This window comes from Mus musculus, chromosome 14 (assembly GCF_000001635.26).
Source record: "Mus musculus strain C57BL/6J chromosome 14, GRCm38.p6 C57BL/6J".
NCBI classification, from domain to species: Eukaryota; Metazoa; Chordata; class Mammalia; order Rodentia; family Muridae; genus Mus; species Mus musculus.
Window position 1 is genome coordinate 65558986 of NC_000080.6, and position 21102 is coordinate 65580087.

General features: G+C 43.8%; 1 protein-coding gene across 3 annotated transcripts in view; it reads right to left on the minus strand.

Moving 5' to 3' along the window:
* Window positions 1–21102, minus strand: part of Elp3 (elongator acetyltransferase complex subunit 3) — a 62667-nt gene that overhangs the window by 28540 nt on the left and 13025 nt on the right. For all 3 annotated transcript variants that reach the window (NR_045599.1, NM_028811.3, NM_001253812.1), the window contains exons 7-10: window positions 18940–19094; window positions 6327–6488; window positions 4267–4393; window positions 1136–1329 (exon numbers count right to left, since the gene is read on the minus strand). Coding sequence is in view for 2 of the 3 variants with exons in the window: in NM_028811.3 (NP_083087.1) it covers window positions 1136–1329; window positions 4267–4393; window positions 6327–6488; window positions 18940–19094 (638 nt within the window). In the remaining variant the exon portion in view is untranslated. The remainder of the gene's footprint in view (window positions 1–1135; window positions 1330–4266; window positions 4394–6326; window positions 6489–18939; window positions 19095–21102) is intronic.

Consider the following 21102-nt stretch of genomic DNA (forward strand, 5'->3'; position numbering starts at 1 on the left):
CCCACCACACGCTACTCCCTCCATAAACCACTTCACGGCCTTCCAGCACTTAGGAGCAATAGACAGCACTTAAGCACTGTGTCTGGAGGTCATTTTAAAGAGCCAATTCCTAACCAGCTCACAAAAATTTGAAAAATGCAGCATTAAGTAGAGTGCAAAGAGAACACTTGTTTACAGCATGAAGACTGGAAAGAGGCGGAGAGGCACTGTTTTGACCTCAGCTAAGAGCATGTGCATGAGCGACCCAAATTGTTCACCATTCCAAGAATGATTTATGGCAAATGTGCTCTGAGGATAGATAGATTGAGTCACAGGATTTTCTAGTAGGTGAATCTGCAAATACAGCACCTGCATGAAATGAAGATGGCCGACAGCATGCGTCTGGAGCACACAGATTACTCACTCTACAATCAAGAGTAGCAATATGGACTGTAGGGTTCCTGCTTTATTCATTTGGTTAGCATTTATTAACATACAGACATTTATACATACATACATACATACACACACACACACACACAAGCCTACCTGTCTGTAGTGTATGTGCATATGTGTGTATGCATGTGTGTGCATGCACATGAAGGGCAGAAAACAACCTCTGGTGTGGTTCTTCTTTGTGGTGTCCACCTTTTTGAGGCAGAGCCTCTCATTGGTCTGGAACTCTCCAATAGGCTAGGTTAGCGGGTCACTGAGCCCCAGGGGCTTGCCTGCTTCTCTCCCCAGTGCTGGGATGACAAGCACATATGACTACACTGGACTTTAGGGCTCACTGTCAGGCCCTCATGCTTGCACTGTACTGACTGACCATCTATCTGTCCAGCCCCTTGCACTGTGCTGACAGACCATCCATCTCCCCAGCCCCTTAGTATGTTTATTTTGATGTTCAAATTGTCCTAGATTTTGCCCATGGGACCCTTCGAGTTGTTCTTACTTTCCTGGCTCATGGATAAATGGACAATGAATAAATATAAGATACTGGCAAAGAGGCCTGGGCACACGGTCCTTAGTGTCTATTTCCTACACATGGCATTCCTGATATTCTACTTCTAATTTAAAAACAGAGTTCAAAATGTTTGCTATCAAACCAGACTACCCCTTTAGAGAGGCATCTGGGGGACTGAAAGGTCACACATACCTCTGCACCCGGTACACACGAGTCCACGGGGGCACAAGGGCTAGGATCCGAGCCACCAGCTCAATCAGGTCACTGGGAGAATAGCTCCTGTACCTTCCTGATTTCCACAGCTCATACAGACCAGTTCCACGGATAACCAGGGTTGGGTAGAGCTTCAAACCATCAGGACGAAAAGCAGGGTTCTCGAAAAATTCCTACAGACAGAGAACCAAAAATTACCATTCCATTTGTTCTGTCCCTACAGGGGACTCCTATGCCAGCTTCTCTCCACCTGCAGCAGGCCTGGAGCTGTCTGTCCCTTCTGTCAAGTGTACAGGGGGAACAAGATGTCACTATTCAGTAGCCCCAGCCTATCCTGCACTACACAGCTCTCCTGTACAGCTCTGTCTGCGGATGCGTCTCACACTGAGCACTGCTCTTTAGAAACGCTACCCTACTTCCTTCCAGACTACAACATCTTTAATAATAGACATGATTGTTCAAACTTTTGAAAAACTGTGGGGGAAAAACCATTTAAATAAGTCCCATCTGTTGTGGATAGCCGTGAGGCTAATTATATTTGATGTTAATTCTGCTGTCCAGTGAGTGGTTGTGAACAAGGAATGAGTCTGCACTCAGGTGATTTCCTGTAAACCTGCTTCCCAACTTTGTAAAATAAAGGAGAGCTGATGATTTGGCAGATAAAGGGAAGGTGAGGTGGAAAGTGGGGGGTAGAGAGAAGAAGGAAAAATGGGAGAGAGGATGCAGAGGAGGAGAAAGAAGAAAAGCAGAGCAGAAGTACATGGCCTGGAGAAACCATAAGTTGTAAGGGGTCTCATGGATGTGGAAGATGGTAGTGTAGTGGTAGATCTACCCAATCTAGGCACACAGCATGTATTCATTCATATTAATTGAGTTGTGTTTTCATCGCCAGGGCATATTTGGGTTGGAGATTATAATGTGAAACTTATAATGTAAACAAACAGACAACAAACAAACAAATCCCTACAATGTTTACAATAGGGCCCTTTACAGGGAAAGCTTGCTGATCTCAGGATGTCACCATCATACTCGGGCCAACTGGCACCACTGACATGGGCTCCCATTTGCTATCTGGACACTGAGGGATTCACCTCGCTCATCTATTCTGGCACAGACCTCTTCTATCTTACACTCCCAATGGCTGCTTCTTTATCTGGAAGGCAGCAGAGAGATACCAGGCTTGGTCCTTTCTAGGACTTTGCATAGTGCTGACTCTACTCTTGATTGTGTAGCACTATACTGGACAGAAGTGGGCTCACAAAGTGCTGTCCTTCCCACCCCTGCACCCCCATCAGGATCTAGCCAGCCAGCAGTGCTCTAGCTATGGAAATTTTAAATCATGCTTTAAAATCTCTGACTACATTATCCTCACAAACTTTCCATTGTTTAACTTGCTTTTCAAACAAATGTAACTGTAGGTTTTAGATTTCATTGACTGTCTGTCACCTTCTTGAATGCTGTATTCTTGTTGTACCATGTGGTCTTAAAGACATTCTTTTGTAATTGTATGATTTCCATTGTATCATTTATAGAGTTATTAGGTCTTTAATAAATATTCTAGACACCCACAAAGAGCATGTAGGCAAGCCCTTCTCTGCCTAGTCTGAAAATACACTGAGCACACGATGTCAGAAAAGTTCTGGTTGCAGGAGACACAGGGGGTGATACACTCCTTTGTAAGGATGAAACTAGACTGAACTGGTCCTGGACCCATGATTAAACATGGAGAACTAAAACATGGGTTTCTCTCCTTTTCCTCTAAAACCAGGAGGCAAAAAGGGACATTTTCAAAGAAGTATAAACTTAGAACAAGAAAGGAGACGCAGAGGGTGGGAAGGGATGGCAACTACGACTGGAAAACAGAAAACAGATGAAGACTGGCATCCAGCTTTGAAAGGGAAGAAAGCTGTGGATTAAGAGGCTGATGAAGGCCAGACCATCACACCAGTCTCACAAAGTTCACATATCAAAGGCCCAGGAACCAGGCAGAGGGGAACAGACACGGAGTCCGGAGTCAAAACGGACAGCGGCTCCAAGTCTGCACATGGAGGAACTCATCTCTACTCCCTGTGCCAGCCTTTCTCTGGGGACACTGGACTATAGGATTTAGGATAGGAAAAGCCAGCATCCCAACTGATGGGCCCTGTGCCTTATCTATGCCACCTGCCACCATGTGGAAATGTTATCTTGTTATACTATAAATGCTTGTTATAATATTAAGTTAAAAAGCTACATCAAGAAAAGCCTATGTCATGTGAATGTGAGTGTGCCTGTGTTACACGTGCAAAAACAGCCTCAGTTCCTCAAATCCTAAGTGTGGTGGTTTGAATATGCTTGGCCTAGGGAGAGTCAATATTAGGAGGTGTGTCCTTGTTGGATTAGGTGTGGCCTTGTTGGAGGAAGTGTGTCACTGTAGGGGTGGGCTTTGAGACCCTTCTCCTAGCTGTCTGGAAGAGATAGTCTTGCCTGGTTTGCCTTTGAAACAAGATGTAGAACTCTCAGCTCCACCAGCACCAGGTCTGCCTGGATACTGCCATGCTTCCTGCCATGAAGACAATGAACTGAACCTCTGAACCTGTAAGCCAGACCCAATTAAATGTTGCCCTTTATAAGAGTTGTCTTGGTCATGGTGTCTCTTTCACAGCAAAGGAAACCCTAACTAAGACACTAAGCATTTCATAATTTAAAATTTATATGTATGTATATAAATGTTTGCCTACATGTATAGCTGCGCACCACATGTATGCCTAGTGCCCAGCAAGGCCAGAAGGTGGTAGATCCCCTGGAACTAGAGTAATGGACAGTTATGAGCCACCATGTGGGTGCTGGTAATAGAACCAAAGTCCTTGGGAAGAGTAGTTGGTGCTCTAACACCAAGCTACCTCTCCAGCTCCAAGCCCAGGCATTTGAAAGCCTGAAAAGAATGAATTAAAATATAGTTTCTGTCTGACAATGGGGAGGTGGGTGATTGGTCTTTACTGTGTTTTGAGTATTTTGGAACAAGGCTTTACAGCTTTAAAAATGGAAAACACAACAGTGAGCACGCACAGCAGTGAGGTGTGGAAGTGTGAGGAGGTGCTTGGGGTCTACAGGCTCAAGGCCGCACTTACTATAAACTGCTCAATGTCTCTCTCCAGTCCCACGTTCGGCAGGTCAGGCATCATATGCGTCACCACTTTGAAACCAGAATCTTTGGCCAGGTGGAAAGATTCACACGCTGCCTTCACAGTATGGCCCCTGGGGGAAGAAAATGCATCACCTGTCAGACAGATAAATGGACAATCAAGCTAACACATGGGGGGGGGGGGAAGAGGAGGAGGAAGAGGAAGAGGAAGAGGAAAAGGAAAACAATCTATGAGAGCAAGAGCTACTTGGCTGGGAACAGAAGTCACTTTCACACAGCTCTAGGGAGGCCTGGAGCAAAATCACAGCTTTAAAGACAGTGCTCAGAAATCTCTTATAAACCTGCGCAAAGGCCAGGAAGTAACAAGGGGCACTGTGTTCCTGTGAGGCAGAAAGATTAAAAATTAAAGATCATCCAGGTTTGGGGCTAAACTGGGCAACAGCAACAATAACAACACTAAATAATGAAGGAGCTCTGATTTGAGTATCACTTCTTTCACAACTATGAAATATAGGTAGAGAGAGGGAAGAAACTAAAACACAAAGCAGATGTCACTAGTATGACAAAGAGTCCATCAGAGAAAGGTTTGGCTGGCACAGGGGTCTGATCAGGCCTTGTAACATACGCTGTCCCGCCACATCGGAGTAGGAAGCAGGCCTTGATAACAACTGGGGCAACTAAAACTTGAGGCCTTGTGACAATTCCTTCTACCACCAAGATGCTCCCAGGTAGCACAGGAAGCTCTCAGAAGCCATGGGCTCCCTCATATTCCCCCTAGACACCCCACTTATTCCCATGGCCCCACTCCTTTTCTAATTAGTTTTCACCAATGACATCTAATGTTCTGGTCGAGGCTTGGACTTTCTTCTGAATTCTGCACTCAAATATTCTACTCCAAAGTTACTGTACAATATGGTCACAACTATGCATATGCAGCTATGCAAATAAAGTTACAAAGAAATATTCATTTCCTCAGCTGTACTGTCACATGGACAGTGCAGATCTGGAACAGTCTACTGTTCTAAACCAAACCTTTAGTTCCACAAGTATGTAACATTTAGTGTCTACAAAGTGAAGCCTCTCTTCTCTCCAAGGCTCCCACTTCCCTTTCTCTCCAGCCCTTGCTTCCCAGCAGGTAGCAAACAACACTTTCTAGGACTCAAGGGTTTCCTAATTAAATTGCTCCAACAGCTGTGGGTCGAGGCTATCTCCTTACCCCCCCTTTAAACCATCTCCCATATTGGCACAAAGGAGCTCTTACTGACTATATGCAGGCATGCTCCTATCTTAGCTCCCAGCCTGCCTCTTGACTGAAGCCCAGGATCTTGTGCTGACACCCAGGGCCCCACGTAATCCAACCTTCTGCCTGTCATGTGCTCCCATCCTCAAGCAGCTCTCCTCCAATGCACACCAGTAACTCGCAGTCTCCTTTCAGCCTCCGCTTGCTGTTATTTTTTCAGGAAGTGTCCCTGAACATCCCCACAGGGATCTCCTAGCACAGCCTGTGATTACCCTGCTCTCCTTGGGTGAGACTTTCCTACTGGAGTTTGCCTTGCCCTGAGATTCCTCTTTTGTAGGTACAATACCTATTAGATTTTTCTCTGTGCTTAAAAATATCCAACAGATCACTGTTACTTAAAGGACAAAGTCCTGGGCCTGCCATTCCTCTAGGCTGCTTCTAAGTATGGACTAGTGTGTTTCCTTAGCTCCCCTTACAGTCCTGCCATGTGAAGTGGCCGGTGCCACTTTGTGTCAGTAGCGTCTGCTGCTAATGAAATCCTCACTCATTTCTTTGCTCTTCAGCCGAGGGAGCAGTTATTTACAAGTTTCCTCACAGACTGACCTTCCCTGACTCAGTGACACGTTTTTAGGTGGAAAGGACTGTCAGATGACTATACTGAAAATGAAGGCACAGACAGCTGGCCTGAGAGCATGGGTGGCAGAAGAGAGTTAAACAGCTAAGATTGCACATCTTTCTCTGAGACTGGGCTCAAGGAAGAAAGAAGAGTCAGTGGGGACAGAGGAGGCTGCCTGCCAGCATCTCACCTGTTGGTATCTCTGGCCACATCTTCATAGACACTCTGCACTCCGATCTCCAGCCTTGTGCAGCCATAAGTCAACATGTCACTTAGGTGCCGCTTCATGCAATAATCAGGTCTGGTCTCAATTGTAATTCCAACACACTTTGTGAAGCTTCTCTCAGAATACCTGCAGAGCAGAAGTAAAATGACACACCTGGGGTCATTTCTTCCTAGCCTGCCTTCTCTTACTTTTCCTAGGATGAGACAGTTAACTAAGTATGTGGGCTCTGGAGCCAGATAGGGTAAGTTCAAGTCCCAGCTCTCCTACTCCCTCACCAGGCAGAAAGTAATTCTATTAACCTCTCTGGCCTTGGCATCCAAAGGACGGCAACAACGGTACCCACACTTCAAAGAGCCGACACAACTGCACTGGTGCACCCCCATCTCATTCCCGTTATCATTATCATTCACACAGCTGGCTGAAGCCATAATCTTCCTCAAAACAGTGATTTCAACTGTGAAAAGCTATTTCTCAATTCCTAGCAACTGATTTCACATAAGCCAAAACCATCTGCATTACTTATTTCTCCCTGCATCATAGAGCCATTTTAAATACTACAGCAACAAGGGGTGGAGTAGGTAAGGGGAGCAATGTAGGCGGCAAGGATCATTCAGGTGAAATCTCTTCTACCTGGAAGACGCCTAGCTTTAAGAATGTGTAAGATGAGAGAGCGGTTTTTGGTCACTCACTAAGTCAAGATACAGGATAGTGAGGTCCGCCTTGGATTTAAGTTCTCTGAGATGTTGACCTTACTGTTGGCCCAAGGTCATATCATCTGTCAGGGCTCTGGTGAGGTAGGTGGCAGGAACTCAGTGACGGAGGACATTGTGAATGACACTGGGTCACTGACTATCAACAGAGAGGTGTCCTATATTTCATTTACACACGAAGACACTGAAGCTCAACAGGCACCTTGTTCTGGGACACAGTGAAAAAAGCTGCCAGACAGAGTTGAAGGTGGGTCTGCTTATTTAGACTCTCAGCCTGAGAGGCCAGACTTCTGTCTGTCTGTACATCTCTAACCTAACTGTAACCATTCTTTTTTGCACCTTTCCATAATGTTCTCATGGAGGACAGGAAGTACATAATGTCACATGATAAACACAACTCATCTACTTCTAACAGCAGTTACTGGACTTCAGAGAACTTTCTAAAATTAAAAGAAAAAAAGAAAAAAGGTAAATTATATTAAGATGCATAAAAGACAGAAGGTAGGAAGCTCTGAGTGTAGTTCAGAAAGTACCTGGAAACATCCTAGGATCCAGAATCTAACATGTACCACAAACTGTGCGTGTTCTCAACTGGTATTTCTCAGAAGAAGTGGCCGTAGGCCAGAGAGCCTGGGCACAGTGACAGCTCCATCACTAGGAAAAACAAGAGAGCTGGCAACAGCAGCAATGGGAATCTGCCCCGAGGAAGGGAAGAGCTACAAACTGATCTGTCTGTTACAGAGCATCATGGAGCATGGAGGCAGGCACACCGAGGAGGCTGCCACAAGCATGACACCATCCATCACCTTGCAAATGAAAACAAACTTAACTCCACCTCAAAAATGTCTTTCCTCTGGGAAAATGTGGAGAAAGAAAATAACCCACAGTTTGAAAAGTCATTGGCAGCACACGCCTTTAATCCCAGCACTTGGAGGCAGAGGCAGTTGGATATTTGAGTTTGAGGCCAGTCTGGTTTACAGAGAAAGTTCCAGGACAGCCAAGGCTACACAGAGAAACCCTGTCTTGAAAATCAAAAGAAAAGGGTCAGTATATTCTGTTTCCTTTCCGAATTGTATTTCCATCTGAAAAGCAACGAAGGGGAAATTCTTATCAAATCTGAACATCAAAAACAACTGAGTATTGAATCTTTGGTGAGCTGTGGAGATTTTGTTGCTGCTATGTGTAGTCCAGTATCTTAGTAAATCTGCTGCCTTGTTTCAGAGATGTAAAGATATCTACGTAACTATTCTTTTTCATATGCTAATACAAGTACACAAGATGCTGCTCCATTTGAGCATTTCAGGGTCTGCTACATAATCCTCCCTCCATCCTGTGGGCAGCCACTTAACCAGTGCGCCTTTCTTCCAGGACCACAGTTGACACCTTACCTTCTGGGATTTCAGTCTTAGGTTCTGGGGCAGAGAGGAGCTGTTTCAACTTCTAACACCAGAGGCTGCAATTGGACTCAGTTTTCCTGCCAGGGCTACTGCTCTTTATGACAGCTAGAGGACTGCCTTAGGAAGGCTGCAGGGATGCTCTGAATTACTCATTTCTCACAGGCCACCAAGGTAACAGCTATGTAGGAAGCTCTGCTCTCTAGGAAACATACAGTGCTGGAACTGTTCACAGTGAGAGTGGGTGGGGAGCAGGGCGGAGGGAAAGGAGAGCCCCACCTTAAAAATAAACCTATGCCACCTAGTCTTAACTCGGCTCAAAGACATCTCTTTTTCTGTGACATGCTCTCAGAGCCCTTGGTATGACAAGCTCCGTGTGCATCCACGCTTATTTATGGACATGTCTGTTCCTCCTTTTAGACGGGGAGCTCCCAGCGGGTCCAACAATGCTTAGTGTCTAATAGCTTAGGAGTTCATCACTAACTCCTCCAATCAAACCAAAGAAATGAACATGAAGAAAGAATAAATAAATCAGATGTAGCTAGGACAAAGGAGGACTTTCTCCCTTCCCATAGCCTCTAGTGATCTTGCTGCCTACTGTCCCTCTTGGAAATAGAAAAGGTAATTTGCATTAGGTCAGAGATTCTATTAGAACTAAAAACCTAGTTTTTATCCTAGAGCTGCTTCAGTCAAGCTATAGGACCCCAACCAAACTCAATCCATTCAAGCCAAACCAACAATTAAATGAGGGCACAGAGATAAGAGATTAACTTCCATTAGTCATAGTCTACATTCGTCCCATCTCCACAGGCCAGGATGGGTCAACAGAGCTTAAAAGTTCTTTGGACTGATGCCACCTGGGGTTATCACTGAATGCCTCAGAACCACACCCGCAGAAAAATGTCCTTTTATAAACCATCACCACACCTGGACAATACCTCAATAAAATCGGATACATCTCACACTGACATTAGGGAGGCTCTACACTTAAGAGTGTAGGCTTAGAGGATGCACCTACCTCTTTTTTGAAATTGTAATCTAATTTCTTTCTGGAGACTGGTTATGTTAATAGGATCTAAGAGCCAACAGTCTCTGCCCAATATAATTGAAAAAGCCAAAAGGTAGTTTGATGTTTAAGTATGACTAGGAAAGGTCAGCTGGTGACACTGGAGCTTAGAGACGAGTCAGGTGCCCTAGCACATCAGTCAAGAGAGCGTCCCTTGACGTTCTTGTTTTTCTTTTCCACAGCTGATAAAAACACTTAACATTTTGTAGTCATGACCAGATAGCTGAGGAGCCAGGGGTCCCATAGTAGTAACAGAACACAGGTCACAGGTAAGCTTACAGAAAGCTGCCCCTGGCGGAAGGAGACGGCTAAGTGAAAACAGTGTGAATTCACCTTTTAGATAAACGTTCCTCTAATCAAAGCCTCCAAGTCACGGATGTCAGCCAGGACCACCTGGGGTCAGTTTAGTCCCATCACTTCATTTTACGACCCCAGGGAAATGGAAGCACAGAACAAATCTGTGCTTAAGTGGGTGGCAATGGGAAGTGATGGCAGCTGCCTACCAGCCACAGACACAAGTGCACTTATCTCCAAGCTACCGGGGAGGTTGAGGCCGGAGCTGGCCAGGAGGCAGCCTGGTAGAGAATCCTAATGAAGGCCATTCCCACTGCCCCCACCTCACACCCTTCAGGTACACACTACTTTCCATCAGATACTTACTACTTCCTCTTAAAGACAGTCTCTATCAAGAGATGCAGTATTATAAAGGAATGGAGTTCAGTGAAATTATTCTTGGTTAGTGAAAACTAGCATGGGGGATGACTAAACTAGTAGACATAAGTCCAATCAATATAAACTAGTTATCACTAATTATACCAAATGTTAACAGCACGATATATTGCAATTAAAAGGCACACACTATCAAGATGGGCAACTGTGGGCATTCCCTTCCCGACAAGTATTGTAGGTTTCTGCCTACAAGGAATCCACTTGCTCTATAAAGGCATATAAGGCTGGAAAGCAAATAAATGGAAAGGCATACAGGGTTGGCAGGAAGCACATGAGGCTCTATGGCAGAACTAATATCAAATAGAGACTAGTGGAGGCTGTTATGTCACCAAGGGCTGCCCATGAAGGGCTGAGTGATCTATCTCTCTCCCTTTGCCTTTCAAGTCCATCATGAAGTGGCAGGTTTGTTCTGCCATAATCTTCCTATCACATTCTAAAAATATAGCCTGGACCCTCCAAAACTGTGAGGAAAGACAGCAGACTTTCTCTGTCTCAGCTAACTATGTCAGGTGCTATAGTGTTGCACAGCTCACTCACATACCATCTGAGCTGTTCTCTCACTCACTCAGCTGAGTTGTACAGGCACCAGACACAGCAGAATTTACTTCCTTTGCACATATCATACTCATCAAGAGCACTTACACTGGCCATAAAACAAGTCTCTACTAACTAAACAAAGACAACAAAACCAAAACTGAAGGTGAACTGAATAGACGCTCTGAACAAAATGAAATAAAATCAGAAATCACTAAGATATCAAACAAAAACTCACTGTTCTGAAATGCAGAAATTAAACAATTTTTATACAATCCCTGGAATTGAAAAAGAAATAGAAAAGGTAATAGGGAAAACTTGACACTGAATAATTAAAATATGATATGATAATAACTTAAAATGTAAGACGTGAAAATGTACAGCATTTGCATATAGAAATGTCCAGAATCTGGGCAGGTTGTTCTCTGAGTTCAAGGCCAGGCTGGTCTAAATAGTGAGACTCTATCTCAAAAAAGAAAGAAAGAAAAAAGGAGCCTAAAAAGAAACTTACTACTTTGAATATTTTTATTAGAAAAGAAAAATGGTGGCCAAGGTTTTACAACTTAAGTAATCAGAGAAGAATAGCCCCGGGGACAGAAATATGTGTCACAGTTACAAGCACATACTGCTCTCCCAGAGGACCCGAGTTCATTCCTAACACCCCTTAATCCAGTTTCAGAAGAGCTGACATGTCCTTCTGGCTTCTGCATACACATGCACATACATAAATGCAGGCACATAGACTAAAATACAAATAAAATAATAAATCATAAAAAGTAAAACCAATAAATACCTTCACAGAAGATGGCTGATAAAAAGTAAAGGAAGTCTAAATAAACCAGGAGCCAGGCCATGCTTCCGATGACCACAGTCAGCTCTCTTCCCAGAGTTTGTGCCCTATCTGTCATTTAAAAATATCCTAACGCTTTCACACTTTGTAAGATAAGCTGCCAGCAACAGTTAGTTCTCAATTTTACAAAGATGTGCAAAGGGCTCAGACTACCTACAGCAGCTTTACAAATCAATTACAAGTTAGAAGACGTATATTATTTGTCTTTAAGACACACTAAAAAGCTACAGTGCTCAAAATAATATGATATTTACTGGTCTACAAACCGAAACAGACAACAACATTGCACTGTGTGGCCCATGAGAAATGAGAAAGGTGAGTTTTTAAAGAAACAATTCAGTCTCCATACTGGGGGTGGAAGGGGGGGGTGCCTTGACTCCTACCTCACAGTATACAAAAAAACTAATTCAAAGGGGATCAGAAAGCTAAATGTAAAAACTGAAATTTTAATTAGAAGACAACACGGGTGAGTAACCTCGTGCCCTGAGAATATGAGATGGTTTATTAGTTACAATACAGAAAACAGTGGTAAGGAAGAAAAAGATTGATCATCTTAATTCTGCCCCAAGACATCATCAATAGAATAGTCAAGGTACAGACCGGGTTCTCAAACCAAGGACATGTAACAGCCCAACAACAACAACAAAAACAGAAAAAGATTAAACCCTTCACAAAGGAAATACAATCAGACAGCGCAAGCATACACTCAGTGTTCAATGACATTAGTCATCAGGAAAATGCAAATTAAACCCACAATAGATGCCATTACACACCCACCAGAATGGCTAAAATTAAAAGGACTGACAGCAGCATGCACTGGTAGAGATGCAGCACCACCAAGCGCTCGCCCATGAGTGCCAGGAGTACCAACAGCACACCCATTCCAGAAAAATGGCTGGCCTTTCTCATGAAACACTAACAAGCCTAGCAATTCTCCTTACTACCCAAGAGCATTCATACATTTGACCATAAAAATTCTTGTACCAAAATGGTCGGAGTTGTATTACTAACAAGCTGCAAGCAGCCCATGTCCACAGGCAGAAGGATGGATACACAAACTGTGGTCCACCCCAACTGTGGTCTGTGTACCCAGCAGAATACTGCTTAGCATTAAAAATGGGCAACCATGGACTCACCTAACAACCCTGGTGAACCTCAAGCAACAGTCAGCGAAAGAACCCCTCCACAGGAGACCAGATGATTAACAGTATGTGAAGTTCTACAACGGGTTTAATCCATGTATGGTGGGTGAAAAAAACCCGTAAAAACCAGAATTGCTGATTCTGGGAAGCAAAAGTGAGGATTTTCTGGAGGAAAAGAAAGTAACTCTGGTGACAGAAATCCTCTCCATTATTTATCTGCTTTCACACGGCCTTGCTAAGAAGCCCAGGTTGGCCTCACATCTGAGATCCTTCTGCTTCTGCCTCCTGGTTGTTGGAACTACACTACAACTTCCCATGTTCTGAATCTCAACAGTGTTCTGTTACACAGGTCTGTCCAAGCGAATCAAGGGAAAAAACACCAAGCTGAATGCCAGTTTATACATCGCATGGCAGTGCATGTGGGGAAGACCATGGAAGTTGCCAGTTGCTTCCAGACCTCTGATGGCTTCTCTTTGCTTTCTTTTTGATGGAATTAACTTTGGCATTCGGTACCCAGCATTACCTAGCAACCTAGCTCTCCCAGGATGTGTAAGGACATAGAGGATCTAAAGGCACTGATGAGGCGGGGGAAAAGGAAGGAACGGAAATGAGTTTAAAACTCCACAGGGAAAGGTGTGACTCATGCCTCCTTGAAGGGTAACTACCCTTTTAAATTGCACCTCTTGAAAACAGCCAAGGAGCACTGAATACAAAACTGCTTCTGGGCAGAGCTGATTAAAAAGGAATAAAACTCCATTAGGAGCTTGCTCTGAGTTATCTGGCAACAGTCGCACTCTGGTGAATGGGTGACTCAGGTCCCACTGTGGTCTTTCTCCAAAGTGATAGTTTTTAGGGGATGACAGTCATCAGTAATTGGCACTCTCTGGAGACCCAAAAATGCTCAGTCTAGCTGATGGGCTGAGTGATCCGCACTGGGTTCATTCACCAGCCTTCACAGTGGCCAGGCCTGCGTTGTCCTTGAGCAGGCTTGTGTTCCTTCACTTTCTGCCTGCAATGATTTCACAGACTTCCTGCTATCAACAGGCCACAATAACCAGGCTCACGCTGGTTTAAAATCTAGTCCTAAACTTTTAAGTAAAAAGAACAAAACAAACCTTTAATCACTTGGGTTAGACACAGGAAGACCAAGGAGGGACAGCTGAGCTCATTGAAGTGTGGCCCTAAGGATGTTTAACCTTCAACACTGGTGGCTCACCTGCCACCTCAAGGAGCTGTAAGCCTAGTTTAAAATGGCCCTTTGAAAAACATCCAATTGTCCTGAGAAAATGAGTGTCAGCGCCACAGCTGCGTGGGAAGAACGAGACACCTGCCAGGGCTCTGCAGTGAACCAGCTTCCATCAGAGGGAGGGTGGCTCTTCTGGAAAACATCTATTTTTCCAAACATCTTTTCACAAAATAACAGACAGGAAGGCTGCCTACACATTCTGAAAAGAACACACCAGACCAAAACCAGTTTTCCCGGGCTGCTCTTTAATTCACAACGATGCTAACATTTGAAAATAATTTTGTTCCTAGTTTAGTTCAGAAACTACTACTTCAAATAACATAAAATTTCCCCTGAACACTTTATTATAGGGAGTCATATGAAGAATTTACCTCAATAAAGCAAGCAAAAACTCACAAATCGGCATTTTTCATATTGCCTCACAAAGTACAGAGAGCAGGAGAGAGCAGGACAGCAGCCGAGTGGGCTGCAACTGAGCCCATGTTGCGCTGGCTCGCACTTCTATTCATAAGATTTGCTGCAATGAAGTCTCAAGCCAGAGAAACATTTTTTAAACTAAAAGCAGAGTGCCCTCTTGAGGCAAAGAACAAAAACAAGCCCACGCTGGCCCTGGCTAGACATCTGCAGAAGACACTTTCTTCCCTTAAGGACTTTTTTGGACAAACACATCGTGATCCGAATCAAGTGAGTTCTAACAAAAATAGATGACTTATGGTCAAATACTACGGAGCATCAGAACTGAAGCTAGACTGCTGACATCTGAATTGATGACAATCTGAAAACTGTATCCCAGAAACTCTACATCTGCTCAGTTGGTCTGCTCCATAGGTGCCCAGGGCTCAAACCACACACAAAAAAGCTCAGAGCAAACTTACAGGGGAGGTATGCTCAAGATAGCTACAGCTGAACTCCATATATATAAACACACACACCCCTTCAACGTATGACATATGAAACCTGTGTTGAGAAAAGGGGTCTGTCTATAAGTACACAAGCTTGGGAAGATTTCCTTACCTAAATTATTTGAAAATCTTTCACTTGTTTTTAAATTTGTTATTGTGTGTGAACACGTGCATGCTATGGTTCTTGTGTGGAGTCAAAACAGCTTTCAGTTCTCTTTCTACTGTGCTGTGGCAATGGCCCTCCAATCCGTGCTGCTGAGCCGCACACTCGAGGCTCGCTGGCCCTTGAGCTTCCATGTGACTATTACCACTCCTGGCCCACAGCAGAAGGGCTGGGATTACAGGCACATGGCATGGATAAACCAGCTACATTTACAATGTTGTGTGCATGCATGCCGTGCGTGTGTGTGTGTGTGTGTGTGTGTGTGTGTGTGTGTGCAGGTGAGTGTACACATATGTGAGGAAGCCAGAGGACAACCTCAGGCTCATTCTTAAGAGGAAGGGAGTCAATGGTATTGAAGAGAATACTGTTAGGGCTTTTAGGGGTGAAGGAAGTCATCTGGAAACCCTGAGTTGCTGGAGCTGCAATGATGGCTACTTCCCCCGAATCATACTTTATCTGAGATATAATTTGACCCGAGAGTACGAAGAGGAGTGAGCTGGGTTCCATCATTTCTCCTCTTGAGTTTGGAAACTTCAGAGCTTTACTAAGCATGACTCACACTCATGAATGATCAGGGTTTGAATGGACAGTAAAAATAGATGCCATCTCCTCTAGTTACTGAGGTCCCTGTGGGAACAAGTCACACACCCTTAAGTCTAGACTCGGAAACAGAAAATTTACCTGTCATTTCTCAGTCAAACAAAACTACTTGCTCACCACACGTCGTTCCAGAAGATAAATCCTTTATGCTGCTCCTCAAGCTATTGACATTTATTTAAATCTATGAAATGTCTTCAATTCACAGACCCAAAGGAAAGCAACCGGGGAAGAGACACACAGAGAGGCATGACCTCGATTGCAGGAGGTAACCCTACCAAGGTCACTCCTGGTCACCTTTGATGATATAAACTGACCACTCAAAGACCATTCTAGTGTTTATTCAGGCTTTAGCTATAGGTAACAAAGCCGCCCTGAGCCTCAGTCCACACCTGACCTACTTATCACCACACAAAGGACTCAGAGGCACTATTTTACCCACCTTGTAATCAGATGCATGACATTCTCCTCCTCTGTCACAAAAAGAGAAGCCGAAGTCTGAGTGCTAAGGGTGTCAGAAAGAGACTAGATGCCTTTCAACACACACACACACACACACACACACACACACTTTTCCACCTAGCAATTTCTAGCATTACAGCAAAGTTCAGGCTCTGAACGTGGCTTGGGGCTTCTATTCCCACCCTGCCATCAAGTACCTGTGTTAAGTCTGGGCAAGTTGCTTTGGCCCTCTGGGCCTTGGATGCCTTACATGTAAAACAGGTGATCTGGCCGGTTCACTCAAAGGCTTACTGTATGGAGTGAAACACAATGGACATTGTACACACAGCAACTGTAGGCCTTCTTTGCTCCCAACTCTTCTTCCTCAGCGCTAACGTTGGCCCATGATGACCACAACACACAGATATGGATGGACACATACATATGGAACCTGTGGTATAATTCTGAACTTTTGCTTTTTGTCTTAGCATACCTTGGAGATGCAAAAATTCTCCCACTAGATAGCATCATCCCTCCATGGGGCCTGTGAATGTTGCCTATGATTGAAAATCACCATTGTGTACCTGTAGCCAAGACTTCTGGTTTTGGAACCTACCAGTCATCTCTACACACATCATGGACACTAAAAATATAACAAACCCAAATTTCCTCCCTTAAAGCTGAAAAACCCTATGGCTTTTCTGTCTTAGCATACGACATTCCCACCCAACTCCTCAGGTGTCATGCTTGGCTTTCCTTCCCCTAACCAGCCTGTTCTCCATCACCTCTGCCAACACCCTTGTCTGAGCCAGTGATGAAGACGCTCATGGGCTTCTCATTCCCTCTTGTAAGACTCTAACCTATTAGTCAGAAGGCAGTCAAATGATCTCTCCTGTTAATGAGATTATATTGCCACGCCCTTGGCTTGAAACAATTTACTTCTGCATTTCACATGAATTCAGCTCCTTGATAGGGTACACCATCTGGCCCATGTTCAGCCTTTCAATGTCACCTGAGGACATACCTTTGGTCACTGGAGTATAATCCAGTGGCCCGTGGAAAGCCATGAGCTGTTTCCCCTCTTGTGCCCTCACTCTGCCCTCTGCACAAGTCTCAGACTCCTCTTCCTACAGCAGGTCTCTGTCACAGCAGTCCCTTCAAATCACAGCTTTTACTTTGTAAGACACTGAACTACAAAAGGACAGTGCCACAAAGACACAGACAGTTCTACCTTGCTCAATATGCTGTGCCCAGGACCTGTAACTGCATGGATGGCACGGTGGTCTGAATAAGAACAGCCCCCATGGACTTATCTATCTGAATGCTTAGTCAACAGGGAGTGGAATACCTTTTAAAGGATTTGAAGGATTTAGGAGGCGTGGCCTATTGGAGGAAGGGTGTTACTAAGGTGGGCTTTGAGGTTTCAAAAGCCCACACCAGGGCCAGGCTCTCTGTGCTTGTGGATCAGGATGGAGCTCTCTGATACTTCTCCTACAGCATTCCTACATGCCGTATGCTCTCTGCCACATTGATAACTTACTAAGCCTCCGAAACTGTAAGTCAGCCCCCAGTTAAATGCTTTCTTTTGTAAGAGTTGCCTTGCTCATGGTGTTCTTCACTGCAATAGAACGGTAACTAAGCAGATAGGATCTAGTGGGACTGTACTAATAATTTAAAATGTGTGTAAGTAGCTGCCCAGGTACCCTCAGATTTTTTAAAGCAAGAGTATTTTAAAACTTTCTATAACTACCGACATTTATATGAAGCCTTAGCACTCTCCTGATAAAAAGTATGACACACTAGCTAACAAAGCTCACAGTTATCTTCTTTTTTATTAATCAGAAAGAGTATACAATCGTGCTATGGTGTGGCTGCCTGCTCCTTCAAGCTCCACATTAAAACTGACAACGTGACAGTGCTGAGTAGTAATTCTGAGGGGTGGGCAGGCTGAGGTCTCTGCCCTTGAGAATGGAACAACGTTCTTATGAAAGTGAGGCCCCCTGGTGCTTCATGACCTCTGATCATACCCCATGAGGGGATGACAGAAGGCTCTTGCCAAACACTGCACCCATGATACTGCACTTCCCAACCTCCAGAAACATAGCATGGGACAGCTGCTCATTTCAAATTACCCAGGCTCGAGTATTCTGTTTGTGCAGTGCAAACAGACTAAGACAGGGACCATTCTTGAACAGCAAGTTCTTGATAGCTAAGGATCGATTACAAATAACTTGGTGCTTAAGCAATAGTCATTTGTCCCAGTGTTTCTTACAGCAGTGAGATGCTTCTGACAAAGATCACCCAGTCCTGGGCTGAGTTCAATCCCTGTAACCCACAATGGAAGGAGACGACGGCTTCCTAAAATGTGTCCTCTCATCCCCACAGGTGCACATGCATGTGCTGTCCTCTCCCTTTCTGTCTCTCCTACACTAATAAATTTTAAAAAAGAAAGACGGAAGGAAGACAGGAAGGATGAATGGATAGCCTGTCCTCTTTGTGGGTGGACTGAAACTCAAACAGGCCAATCTAAACCAGTTTGAGTATGGACAGCTTAATCAGCCTGTGTCTGAAAAGATCTATGAACAAGTCAATATATGAAAACATGACTATGCCAATGAAACATACTTGTTTCTTTCTAAAGGATTAGCTCAATGAAAATAATTCCTTCCTGAAAAAAAAAAAAAAAAAGGAGTATGAGGAATTCAGAATACGTACACAGAACAGATCCAATCCCCGTAGGCGGCTGCTAGGAGGATGGACAAATAGGCTATGGTTTCACAGAGTGAGAAATAGGGCTTCTTACTTGATTGCCTCGTGAATATTGTTTGAAGTATGGCCTGATAAAGCATCGTGTAAACTTCGGATGAAATAATCTCTGTACTCTTCTGGAAGGGCCATGAACGTTCCACCCATCACGATGAACTCCACCTTATCCACACTGTGACCAAGCTGCTTTAGCTGGAAGAAGCACACACATCCATCAGAGAGTTGCTCCAGGCCTGCAGGACTTCCGATTTCATTTCAGTCTCTCGAGCACAGTTTATAAATGAAAAGCAGCAAAACACACCTTGCTAACTCCATGTGTTTAAAAAAGAAATGTCTGAAAGAAAAACAAGTCCTGCTCAAATAAGATGGGAGACTGAGAATTAAAACTAAACCAGATGCCAGACTTTAATGCCAACAGTTAGGTAGCAATTCAACAACAGGAATTTAAGACATATATAACAGGTAACATAGATTATAATAAATTAAAACAATCTACATAATATAGTATCAAATGCTGCAAATATTTATTACACATATATCTTATGTCAGACTTCATGGTAAAAAGACACAATTGAAACTGAAACAGTATCTGGACTTCATGTACAGGAAGAAAGATAAATACTAGATTAGACTGAGCCTTCAATATGCAATTTAAAGCTGATTGTGGACACAGGCCTTCAAACTCCTTCTAAAAGACCAAAGTATGTAACTGACTATCTCAAAATGGAATATCCCATCTTTTCTACCCCAGGGCAGAATGGCAGTGTCAACTATAATAAGCCAGGATCTATGTTTTAAAATGTCTTGCTGTATTGTGTGAGAAAGCTATAGGATCAAATATGAACTAGAATATACTATGTAATGAATATCCATGTAGACCTTTAAAAACAGTTGTTTCTATAAGTAGCAAATAGCAAGTGCTACCACTGGGTGTCTGAGTGAGCATGTGTATGTCTACCCAGCAACACTAGAGGATTACGTCTCTATCCATGGTTGCATACAAGGGGGAACATCAGAATCATTCTGGCAGCATCTATAAAAAGTGCTAGGATTCCAAGCCAAACTCCGCCGCTACCTGCAGAGGTGGAGACCCTGTGTCACTATATTACTAAGTTCTCCAGATGACTCTACTGATCTTACCTAGAAAAGAACTGTTATTATATGTGACTATCCTAATATCTAAACCTAGGATCTTTAAAAATTTTTAGTAAACAAAATATTGCACACTCTGTTTAAGCAGTTTATCATCTTGTGATGGCTATTCTTGGTTGTCAGCCTGATGACAACTGAAATTAAAATCCAAATGGCTGGCCACACCTGTGAGAGATTTTTGTTTTGTTTTGTTTTTGTTTTTTCGAAACAGGGTTTCTCTGTATAGCCCTGGCTGTCCTTGAAGACAGATTTTTTTTTTTTTAATTAAATCATTGAAGTAGAAGATTCACTTCTAATCTGAATCTTTTCTCTGGGCCATGACCTTTACTGGACGCCTTTATTAAGGACATACAAGGAAGCAGTCTCTAGCTTCAGCTGCTTGCCCCTCCCACTTCATTGGTAAGTCCATTTCTTCACTGACATTAGAGCCTACTTCTTTAGGATTCCAGTGTATACTCAAGACCAGCTGAGCCATCCAGCCACATGAACTGAACAACTCCTGGATCCTTGGACCTTCCATTCATGGGCAGTGTGTGTGTGTGTGATACATATATACATACACACACACGCACACACTCATTCTATAAGTTCTATTTCTCTAGAGAAGTCTGACTAATACACATCTTAAATATGTAGAATACTATGCCTGAAAAACAAAATTAAAGTCAAAATCAGTTTAGAATATGCAATGGTTTGTATATGCTTGGTACCAGGGACTGGAATATTGCTGAGAGAAGCCTGACTAAGGCAAGTCTTATAAGGACAACATTTAATTGGTCTGGCTTACAGATTCTGAGGTTCAGTCCATTATCATCAAGGTGGGAGCATGGCAGCAACTAGGCAGGCATGGTGCAGCAGAGCTGAGAGTTCTACATCTTCATCTGAAGGCTGCTAGTGGAAGACTTCCAGGCAGCTACAACTAGGGTCTTAAAGCCCACACCCATAGTGACACACCTACTCCAACAAGGCTACCCCTTCTAATAGTGCCACTTCCTGGCCCAAACATATTCAAACCATCCCAGAACATGTTTTCCTAAGCTATGTGGGC